The 12,250-nt window shown below is 36.9% G+C and overlaps 1 protein-coding gene across 1 annotated transcript; it reads right to left on the reverse strand.

Moving 5' to 3' along the window:
• Positions 1-8,162: 8,162 nt before the first annotated feature.
• On the reverse strand, positions 8,163-11,823 carry LOC127780098 (ras-related protein RABE1d-like). The gene is made up of 8 exons (XM_052307048.1): positions 11,563-11,823; positions 10,048-10,120; positions 9,858-9,958; positions 9,225-9,290; positions 9,055-9,149; positions 8,908-8,970; positions 8,687-8,782; positions 8,163-8,606 (listed from the first exon to the last, which is right to left on the reverse strand). Exons 1-8 carry the CDS (start codon positions 11,633-11,635, stop codon positions 8,526-8,528), a joined length of 648 nt encoding a protein of 215 aa, XP_052163008.1. The 5' UTR covers positions 11,636-11,823; the 3' UTR covers positions 8,163-8,525.
• Positions 11,824-12,250: the final 427 nt, after the last annotated feature.

A 12,250-nucleotide genomic window follows, 5' to 3' on the forward strand; every position in this document is an offset into this window, starting at 1 on the left:
CGTCGATCACACGTACGGTTGTACACGTCCAAGCTAACAAACCCGTCACTCATGTTAATTAACTCTAGGCAAAAATATTACTCCATAAGTTAATGAAGAAAACTAATTAATTAACTACAAGTAGCTATAAAGGTCCATTGAAGTAATACCTAAATGAAATAGACTCGACCCGTGGACGAAGGGTGAAGGCAAGTGACGAACGGAACGAGAAATAATTTAGCGTATGATATTTACACAAACATGGTAAAAGTAAGAAAGTGATAGATAGATACTTAAAACGAAATATATATTCAACTGGGAATTTCCCCAAAATTTAATTACAGGGTTCTTCGCTCGCTGTACTCCAAGTTACTTAAAATGAAACCATATGTTAAACACGGAAATAAATATAAACACATGATTTTATGTGAAATACATATGTAAAATGGAGAAGTAGAAAAAAAACACAACGATGACCGTTTAAATAAGTCGTTGGAATTTCACATAAATTAGATGAGAGATAGGTTAAAAGATAATTTTGGAGATGATTAAGGCGCTCCTGCCAACTTTGCTCGACATGTATCGAGGCATTCGTAGCGAATATTTCGTACGATTAAAAGGGCATCATACTTTATTTGAAAAGGTTAAATAAAAGTTTCCAAGAAAATGAAATCTCACGAAAAAAAAAAGGTTAACTCTATTGGCTTAATAATTAGTCTACTCTACTCTCTAGCCTCTAAGTTTTGGCACCCGTCCTTTACGCCGGTGGTACAGTACGAGGCGATGGGTGTTGGGTAGAGTTTACAGAGTTTACAACATCGTACGTAATCTTGGCAGTTTTTAAAACCATGGTATACCACATGATTACAAACTTAAGCATGCCACTGTGCATTCATTACCCAACCCCATATCCATACCCATATACTCCCTCCTTTCCTGAATGTTTGACACCGTTGACTTTTTTAAATATGTTTGGCCATTCATTTTATTCAAAAACTTTTGTAATATGTGTAAAACTATATGTATATATAAAAGTATATTTAATAATAAATCAAATGATAGAAAAAGAATTAACAATTACTTAAATTTTTTTAAATAAGACGAACGGTCAAACATTTTTAAAAAAGTCAACGGCGTCAAACATTTTGGGATGGAGGTAGTATTTGGGTAGCATATAGGTGAAAAAGTTTACCATTTAAACTTTAGATTTGGGGAAGGTATTATCCATTTTACCCACTTCGTCCATACCCATTTGCTGCGTGTAAAATTTGAACCTAAAATTTTTAAACTCGCGTTCACATTAGAAAATTTTCTCAAATTTAACTGAAATTTGGAGGGATGATTTATTATATTAAGAGCAATTTTGTACTCCTTCCGTCCCCTAATATAAGGGATTTTGGCATTTTACTTGCACCATTTGACCATTCATCTTACTTAAAAAATAGAATTATTTTTTTGACTTACTTTATTATCCACAGTACTTTAAGCACAACTTTTCGTTTTTTTATATTTGCATAATTTTTTTGAATAAGACGAGTGATCAAACAGTGCAAGCAAATTGGTCAAAATCCCTTATATTATGGGATGGAGAGAGTATAATTTTTGATCCATTTCTACGGGTGGAACCCACATATATCTCTTCTCTTATATCTATTGGGTTATCCAACCCATTGAGCAATACCCACTTAATTTAGGTATGGGTAATATTTTTGTGATGAGGATAAGTAAAATTGGATATGGGTACAGGTTATCCAATACGATAGTCCTACGTCAAATCATAGGGTGATGGTAACCCTATTTATGCTGAGTTCTTGTGTCTACTTTTTCAGCTCACCCTCCTAGTTTTTCGCGTGCAAGCTTTTAAAACTGACGGTGTAATTTTTTAAAAAAATTCTACGTAAAAGTTACTTAAAAGATTATATTAATCTATTTTAAAAAATTATTTTAACTAATATTTAATTAATCATGCACTATAAACACTGCTTCGTTCTACGTGCTAGAGAACCGGAGTACTCCGGAACATAGGCCCTGTTTGGATTTGGAGGGCTATATATTAAATAGCCCTCCGGAATCTTGCTATTTAGGTGTATTAAACGTAGATTACTGAGAAAACCCATTCCATAACCCCTAGGTTATTTTGCGAGACGAATCTAACGAGGTATATTAATCCATAATTTGCTACAGTGATGCTACAGTAATCAGCCGCTAATCATGGATTAATATACATCATTAAATTCGTCTCGCACAATAGACTAGGGATTATGGAATCGGTTTTGTCGGTAATCTACGTTTAATACTCCTAAATAGTAAAATTTTAAAGGGCTATTTAATAGCTCGGAGGATCCAATCAAGGCGATAGCCTTTAAATTATCGCCTTTAAAACGGTTTGATGAATCCTGGTATTGGCCTGGGTGCCGAGTGCCGACTGCCGAGTGCGCTGTGCGCCCACGTGTGGTGTAATCAACGCGGAGAAGCAAGCAAGAAAGAAGGTCATCGACCCAGCGCATCACACGTACACACATACTGGACTCGCAACGGCAGCCGGTGGGGCACGCGGTGGGGTGTGTGTGTGAGAGAGATTTTTTTTTTTTTGCCTTCTCCTGTTTCAATCGCCAGGTGGTGGCGGTGCATGGCTGCCGCGTTCCTTCGTTAAGACGCCGGGTTTGTTTGGTTTGATGTCAATTTTTGTCTTACCAAGTTTTGCCACTATCAAACTGGCTAGTACTCCCTCCATCCTAAAATGTTTGACGCCGTTGACTTTTTTAAATATGTTTAACCGTTCGTCTTATAAAAATTTTTTAAGTAATTATTAATTATTTTCCTATCATTTGATTCATTGTTAATTGTTAAATATACATTTATGCATATAGTTTTACATATTTCACAAAAGTTTTTAAATAAGACGAACGGTCAAACATGTTTAAAAAAGTCAACGGCGTCAAACATTTAGGAAAGGAGGGAGTATTGAATTTGAACTATTGTGATAAAAATTTAGTAGCAAACCAAACATGTATTTTCTACTATTAAAGTTATCAAGAAATTAGTAGGGCAATAAATTGGTACCAAACCAAACATGTCCGCCCTGCGCCCTCCATTCTCCTCAACGAACGGATGGATGATGCCTCACTCATCTCGCGAGGGCTCTCTCCGTGTGTTAGCGCGGCCCCTTCCACGTCTCTTGAAAAGTTATGTTTTGTAAATAATAATAATAAAATTCTTCCACTGTATACCTAGACCAGGGACCGGATCAAAATACGCTCACGAGCAATATCATCGAATTCTGCGAAATTTGTTGATAAACCGATTAAACCCGACTAAATTTTATCGAAAAGTTCAAAATTCAGTTTCTTTTTCTAAAAAAGTTGGTCGAAAGATGAGTGATTTGTGTTTTCCGAGCCTCATTAGTTACCCTAATAAGACAAAGGTAAAGTCAAAATTTTAAGTTTTGAACTCAATTTAGATGTTGGTTTTAAGATATTTTTATCGTAGTTTTTTTTCAGCATTACTTCCTACATCACACAAAGACTTTATTTTTCAATTTTTGGATATGATATTTGACTATTCGTTTTATTTAAGAGTTTTCTATGATTAATATTTTTTATTTCTAGAAACATGAAAAGTTACTTTATGCGTTAATATTTTTTTCATAATTTTTTAAAATAAAATTGACGGTCAAACGTTGGACATATAAATCTAAAAATAAAGTCTTTATGAGACAGAGGGAGTAGCTTTTAAGTCACTACGTAATATATATAAGTTTTACTTATAAGTTAGTTTTTATTTTGTTAAAATAAGCTGTTTTAGCGAGGACATTCCACACATGCAGGCGTCCATGTCCGTTCTCCTTCTAGAAAGGTAGCGCATTGACTCAACGGTCAACACTAGCACCTTCCATCCATGATCCATCCATGCATGAACGCCACATGTCTGATCAAATAGTTGAGTGCTGACCTCGCTTCGCTTGTAGTAAGAAACACGTAATTTCCTGGTGCTTCTCCAGTTTGTTTACCAGCTACCCTTGATTTGTCTCTTTTAATATTTTCCCCCCTTAAAATTGACCCCCCCCCCCCTTTTAATCTAATTTAGGGCACTTTCAGTTTATTGTCACTTTCACTTAACTAAATGTTAACAATACCAAAATTTAATGGATAACAAATAAAAAATATACTAATTTAACAAGATTTGATAATTAATTTTAGAAACTTTCACTAAAACGGTATCAAAACTTGGTGAGGCTTCAAACCAAATACATCTAAGGGCCATTCAGATTATTGTCATTTTGAACCATTATTTCGCAAGTTGCCAAAATTTGGCTTTATTTGGTTTGCTACCAAATATTGGTATTGCCCATAGAATTTGGCAAGATTCTAGAAACTTTTCCTCACAAAATTATGCCAATATTTGATAAGGTAACAAACTAAACATTACCTTTACATTTTCAACTTGTCAAAATTTTGGCATTGCCAAAATTTAGCTTTACCAACAATTGGTAAGGTTGATTTTGGCAACAAACTGAACAGACCCTGACTCTACCAAAATTTAATAGCACAAAACTATATCATTTGATATTATCGAACATTGATATGATTATTTACGCAACAATCTGAACAAGGTCTTTGTGGCCTGCCGCGTTAAATTCAAACTGCACTGCTGCACATCACATGGTGTGGTGGTGCCCCTGAGCTAAATTGTAATCCAATTCTCTGAGCGAAACATCTCTGAGAAGAAAACAAGAAGAAGCTCCTGCAATCTTCGATACCTATAAAGAAAATCTGCTTAAAATTAAACCATCGTATGAAAATCAGATGAAAACAAAAAAGAAAGTGCCTCTGACACATCACCAATCTAATTCACAAACATTTTAATTCTTTTTTTTATCATGTAGTACTGTTAAGTTATTAACCCAGCAATGGCATTTAGCCAGCCCATGATGAGTTTGTCTGTTTTTATATATATCCCCTTCCTTTTCAGCTTAGCAGGACGCCACAAAATGCTCTAAGAGACAGGGTGGCAATGCCCTAGCAACAGCACATTTGCCTTTGCCAAAACACACCAGCAGCAGGCTAGCTCTCACCAGACAACAAACAGCATGCATGGGATCATATTAGGATAATGGCATGAAAAGAAATAAATTAATCATAGACACTAAATTAATCAAAAGAGGCTATGATTAGATTTGGTTAACTATACTATTGTGCGAAAAGAAAATTGAGATTATCGTTGATTGGATTCATGTTGGCATGGCATGGCGAATCAGAATCGGAAGGTTTTGTGTTGTGGTGATCCTTGTTCTTGATTAATTAGCTGGGGCCATTTGGAAGGCTGTCGCCAGTTGGGATTGCATCCTTTTTATTCCTCTTCATCTCCTTTTAATTGGCCGGTGGCCGGACATTAGGGTGTGACATTATCATTAATCAAAGTGCATTCAACTTTGCGTAGTGATGGGATGCAATAAGTTAATGGTGGGGGCCTAAGCTCCGCTGAATTTTATATTTGAATTTCCGTCTTGTTTGTTCTTTGTTGTCAACAGTGTGGCATATATAATTTCCTCTGTTTTATATTATAAATAGCTTTAACTTTTTTCCTAACAAAAAATTTAGCAACATCTAAACCGTCAAATTAGTTTCATTAAATATAGCATAATATGTTTGTTTTGTGTCAAAAAATACTATTATATTTTTCTATAAGCTTTATCAAACTTAAAAAAATTGATTAGAAAAGAAGTCAAAGCGATGACAAGAGAAACGGAGAAGATTAGAACGATACGCAAAAACAAGATGAGTCATTAACATGATTAATTATGTAATACTTGCTTTAAATTTATAATTAATATAATTTTTAAGTAACTTTACTATGAAAATTTTTTTTAAAAACGTATTGTTTAGCGATTCAGGAAACGCGTGCGCAGAGGAGGGAGTTTTTTTCTCCCAATCCGCTGTTGTCGAACATAAACCTTATAATATGTAACAGATGGAATAGAAATTTGCCTGAAGTATGTTAATTACATCAAGCTGATACAATATACTGATAGTGTTCCTGATCTCTACCTAACTACAATATACATGACCAAAACACACCCACAAGTTCTTAAAAAAAAGAGTGATACAAGAACCATCATTTCGTTTGATCGGTAAGTTCAGGGAATTTCAGATGAATGAGAAGTGGATTTCTTTTCACCCGTCTTAGCGTTTGTAATGAAATGAATTTGGCAGTTATTCCTCAAATTATTTCGCAGTTTTGCTCGGTTACTTTTCAAATGGAAATTTATGAAAGATGAAATGGAAGAAAAAAAATGCATCCCAAATTCAAGGGGAAAATCTCCATGGGACGAAGGAACCACTCTTGATTTATTAACCCAATTCCTATGTTCCAAGTATCAATACATATCTGTTTTCTAGTTTTCTTGTCCACCATTTTGCACTCCATATCCGGTGACTATCATGTTCCTTTTGATTAGTAACATGTTCGTGCTTTACAACGAACTAGATCCATATATGATTAGTGATTGATATGTTGTTCAATGGGTCAGACTCGATTGGCTGGGTAGATAGATTAAAGATAAAACACGGTGGTTACGTACGTGTGAAGGAGTGGATGATATGGGAAGAGGTCGAAAGGAGGATGACCTCGTTTTTAAGATGGTAGAGAAATGATCCGTTAGTTATTTGATGATGGGATAACTGACTAGTATTAGGCATGATTTGTGGATAGAACAGTTTTTAGCTGCACATGGTTACAATCTAGCTGATTATTCCGAATGATTTATCGAAATTTAGGCCGAGTTTAGTTCCAAACTTCTTCTTCAAACTTTTAACTTTTCCATCACATCAAAACTTTTCTACACACACAAACTTAACTTTTCCGTCACATCGTTCCAATTTCAACCAACTTCCAATTTTATCGTGAACTAAACACAGCCTTAGAATAATATTGAGCTCAATCATTTGGCCATTCGGGCCAGAACCGCTTCATGGTGTACTCCCTCCATCAAAAAAAAAAGACAAACCTGAGTTTCGGTGTTCAATGTTTGGCCGTCCGTCTTATTTGAAAAAAATATAAAAAAAAGAGTAAAGTCCATCACCGGTCCCTAAACTTGTACCGCTGTGTCATCCCGGTCCATAAATTTACAAATCACTCGTTTAGGTCCTTCAACTTGTTCAGTTGTGTCACCCCGGTCTTTAAACTTGAATTTGAATATCATCTGGGTCAAATAGGACGGTCTAAAGACTTTATATTTTAAAATAATTCATAACTTTTTCATGTGAACTCTAATAAAGACAAACTTTATATCAAACTTGTAACCCTCGACGCGATCTACAACTTTGTAGTTGAATTTTTTTTATTTTAAGTCATTTTTTGTCCCAAAATGTAATTTTAAAATTAAAATTTCAAAATCTATAAACATGCAACAATATTTTGGGACCCTAAACAGTTTTAATTCAAAAAACTTTTCAACTACAAAGTTGTAGGCCGTGTCGAGGGCTACAATTTTGATATAAAGTTTGTCATCATTAGAGTTCACATGAAAAGGTTATGAATTATTTTTGATATAAAGTTTTTAGACCGTCCTGTTTAGGGACCGGGGTGACACAACTGAACAAGTTGGAAGACCTAAACAAGTGATCTGCAAGTTTAGGGACCGGGATGACACAGTCGAATAAGTTTGAGGACCTGAACGGTCGATTTGCGAGTTTAGGGACCGGGATGACACAACGGTATAAGTTTAAGGACCGGTGATGGACTTTACTCTAAAAAAATTAAAAACATAAGTCACGCATAAATTATTATTCATGTTTTATTATCTAATAACAATAAAAGTACTAATTGTAAAAAAATTTTATATAAGACGGATCGTCAAACGTTGGACACGGATACTCAGGGTTTGTCTTTTTTTTTTTTTTTTTTTTGTACGGATGGAGTAGTACTGTAGTATCACATTTCTGTACGCTCTCTGCAGCGGTACTGGTGAGTCCTATTTCCATTTGATTCTGTACCACATTGATTGTCGTCAGTTATTGTCCTTACACCACCACATATTTGAATTCAGAATCTTGTTTTTCCCGTGAATCCCATTTCAATTTCACAACGGAACATACTCCAGTCTTCTCACGAATAATAGTAGTACTAGCATATAATCAAACAAAGATAATCTGGGAATCTTGAGTGAAGCACATGGGGGGAAATAGGACAAATCTTCAGTAATGCACAATCATGAATTCAGACAATCAGATACTGCTGTCTCTTAGAAGGTTTGTTTACATGACAGGAGCAAATCCATCAGCTTATCTGACGAACACAGAGCTAAAAAAGAAGAGTTTTGAAGCATAATTCAGAACTAACAACAGAGCTAGAACACAGGCAAACACCCTTACACCTCATTGAGGAATCACAACACCAGAATGGTCAGGTAAAAGATCTTTTGACCTAGATATCAACTGGGCGAAATATACATCTTGGCATTGAATACACGGAAGATGGGAGTGGTAAATTTGCTGTCATAGGCAAGCTGCGAACAGGACAAGCCGTGCAGTGCGCCGCAGCGTTGATCAGGTGTTACAGCAGGCTGACCATCTTGACGAGGCAGCTGCCTGATCTGGTTCTTGCCTACTGATTTGAATAGTTGGGGGCTGCGTGAATGATGTACAGGTTAGAACTCCAAGTGACAAATAATGCACAGGGGATGGAAACGGAATGCAAGAGTATCTACCTCAGCTGCTGCAGCAACAGTTTCGGTCAATCTTTGCTTTATGTCCCTTGCAATGGTAAAGAATACCTGCTCCACGTTCTGATTTGTTTTTGCACTCTGAAAATAGTATTTAAGCATGTCTCTGATCATCTTGGAAAGTAGGAATACAACTAGTTATGTGACAAAAAGTTGGACAGCAACTTGACATGTAAGTTTACTTTGCTTATACTATGAAATCTTACCGTCTCAAAAAATTTCATTCCATACTCATCTGCGAGCTTTTGTCCTTGAGCTGTGGACACCACCTATTAACCGAACACCATTTTGTAATAGGCATAAGAAACTGCGCCATGAATGTCTAACATTAAGGAACTTTTTGAAACATTTACCCGCTTTGTATCCATATCAACCTTGTTGCCCACCAAAATCTTGTTGACATTATCAGATGCATGTTGTTCTATGTTGCGGATCCAATTTCTAATGTCTACACATCAGTTAAGAAAAAAAAATATATATTTGCACTCTGTCAACAAATGGGATGCACAAGTATGATGGATACTGTTGAAGGATGACTCGTCTGTAACATCATAAACAAGCAGAATGCCCATAGCACCTCTATAGTAGGCTGCAGAAAGGAAAAGGATCAAATAAGGTGCAGAAATCTTGCTTTGCAATCAATGGGTAAATCTGAATAGCTCGGGTCATTATAGTGCCAGATTTTCAGTAAGTACATGAGGATATATATGAGAAACTGCCATCATGCTTATATAAATGCCCATTCTCTAATTCACAGGTTATATATGTCGTCATCAATTAAAGGTTTCCAGATGACCAATAAAAATTGGGGACATGAATATGCATATTGAATGTCTACAGCTTCAGAAACCAAGCAAAATACATTTGCAAAGAGGGACATTTTTATTATGCATATCTTCCTCATTGGAGCACATAGAAAAGGGTAATTTTATGTGCTATTCCAAAAAAAATAAAGATTTGAATCTAAAAGAATATATCATATTGTTTGGTTGAAATTGCATCAGTTTGACAATTGTTCATGTTCATATTCGTTTCGACGACAAATTTCTGTCAGTGTTCAAGCCTTAGGTCATATATCAGGAATTTGTCGCCTTTCATAATTTGCCCCATATCACCATATGTGAGTCATTAGCAGAAAAGGAAGTGAAAAATATACCAGTTGTAATTGTCCGGAAACGTTCTTGACCAGCAGTATCCCAAATCTGCAATTTTACACGCTTTCCATCAAGCTCAACTGTCCGAACCTTGAAATCAATGCTTTACATAAAGAAAAATAAACATATTTAGAATATTGGCTTCCATAAGTGAATGCCCAAAAATAGAAGAATTAATGGTTGTGTGAATACCCAATGGTGGTGATAAAACTTGTAGTGAAAGTGTCATCTGAGAACCTCAGAAGCAAGCAACTCTTTCCTACTCCTGCAGATTAACCCATTAAACAAATTAGTGCCAAATAAGAATGATAACATAATTATCTGAGAAAGAAAATGCCACTAGACATCACACGAACTGAAGATAATAAAGACAGAACAAAACTGTCAAACACCACAATGAGAAAATGGGGAGTTGGAGACCCATCAGATATACCAAATCAATCATGTGGTCATCCGATAAATTTGATAACAGATAGTCAGATGTGCCTTGAGGAATTGCAATATCACTACAAAGGGATGATCAACTAACAATTTTCAATTTCAATCCAATGAAGGACTGGACAAGCATGAAGGTTCTTTCTAAAAACACCTAGTCCTATTTTAATGATGAGTAATTTCAGCACTTTTGGTAAAGTAGGATGAGGAACAATTCTGGCACGACTGTGAAACAAGGCCAAAACTTCAGCATCTGAACAAATAAATGAGGATGAGGTGATGATTCATTTTCACTACTAGTCTGAAACAGTAATGGTGTCTGAGCTGGTACAAGTTGGATTTAAAGGACCCTTCCAATTAATGACTTTTGGCTCCAATATAGCTTCAAGTCCTAATCTCTATTCCTACCTATTTTAGACTAACAAAATATGTCAACCATGGTGAAATGGTGAAAATCTAAGACCTACTCAACTTTTATGACCACTAGAGCACCTTTTGGGGATTCCCATGTTAGTTATAACCCATTTTGTTCCATTTCTATATCGACCTATCAAACCAAAACAATTACTATCATCCTAGTCTAATAAACTACTGGAGAGCAAAATTCGTGAAAATCCCCAGGAACCCACTGCCTCAACGAAAACCGCAATAAACAGAAGATCAAAGAGGAGTGCACAACCACAACACAATCACCTATGATCCGAACAATATCGCACACAGACATTGCACACCTACGAAACATTTTCGCAGGCTAATCTCGGCAAATTACTTCACAAGTCCTTGTCCAATTGCAACATGACCAACCTCCAATCGGTACAGAAATCCCTATCCATAGCTACTTATGGATGCAACACATACTAGCATGGTTCCCACTCCTCATTGGAGAATGTTCCCCGACAAGATTAGCAACCGACCAAAACCCAAATCAGCAGCTAATCAGTCCTCCAAGAAAGCTCCCAATTACTGCTACGTAGTACGTACCACTCCAACAATTAAACCAATACACGGAAATCCCATCCCTTAAATCCTCGGCAACAAGAACCCCTCGTACTGCTCCTCCCCCGAGCTCCCCCCACGGCCACGGACCCATTAAGAGATGCGAAAACCACTAGTACTAGTACTACCACCACACGAATCAGCAGAAGAGAGGGAGAAAGCGCAGTACAACCAGGAATCGAGCGAGCAAGCAACTAAAAAGCCATAGAGGAATCCGAAACAGCACGGGACAGAGCTCTGATTTGTGAGGCGGGGAGGAGGAGGTGTAAAACTTGCCGCTGTCGCCGATGAGGAGGAGCTTGATGAGGTGGTCGAAGTCGCCGCGCGACCTCGACGGAGCCCCCGCCATGCACGCCGCCGCCGCCGCCCCCTCGCGCTCCTCGCTGCTGCTGCTGCTAGGGCAAGTAGCTCGCTCGCGCTCTCGGCTGCGTGTGCGCGTGTTTGGTAGCGAGAGGTGAGAGGAGAAGTGGAGAGAGGAGAGGGGAGAAGAAGAGGAGAGGAGAAGAGACGGAACGGGAGAAGCAAACGAAGCGTCCAGCTGTACGCTAGAAAAGAAAAAAAAAACAAACGAACGAACGAACGATCAAAGGAGGTTAGGAGAAGAAGTAGAGCTGTATTTTTTTTTGTTTTTTTAGAGAATGATATTTTTTACTCGGCCTCTACATCCAGTCGGTTATATTCAGACACTAAATTTGGAACTTAGCCATGCAAATAACCGACCTGAAATTCGCTCATATAGAGATTTGAACTCGGGATTTTGGGTGCTACTCAAAGCTGTATTTGTATTCCCGCAGTGTTTTAATTTTGTTTTGGAAATTGCTATACACACGTTCCAACTGTCCGACTCACGTGCGACTAAATTTTGGTAAGTGTTGTTAACGGATGCAGGGCGTATGAACATGCTCTTTTTTTATTGATATATGATTATATGTTTTTAGTTGTACATGAATTATACAATTGGGTC

This window comes from Oryza glaberrima, chromosome 7 (genome assembly GCF_000147395.1).
Source record: "Oryza glaberrima chromosome 7, OglaRS2, whole genome shotgun sequence".
Lineage (NCBI taxonomy): Eukaryota > Viridiplantae > Streptophyta > Magnoliopsida > Poales > Poaceae > Oryza > Oryza glaberrima.

What these genes read in the sequence shown, in the direction of transcription:
- LOC127780098 (XM_052307048.1), bottom strand. Translation starts at nt 11,635, where the DNA reads ATGGCGGGGGCTCCGTCGAGGTCGCGCGGCGACTTCGACCACCTCATC. An exon ending in TTTCCGGACAATTACAACTG is followed by an intron (nt 9,291 to 9,857) that starts GTATATTTTTCA and finishes TCCTTTCTGCAG; the next exon opens with CCTACTATAGAGGTGCTATG. An exon ending in GAATGAAATTTTTTGAGACG is followed by an intron (nt 8,783 to 8,907) that starts GTAAGATTTCAT and finishes TACTATTTTCAG; the next exon opens with AGTGCAAAAACAAATCAGAA.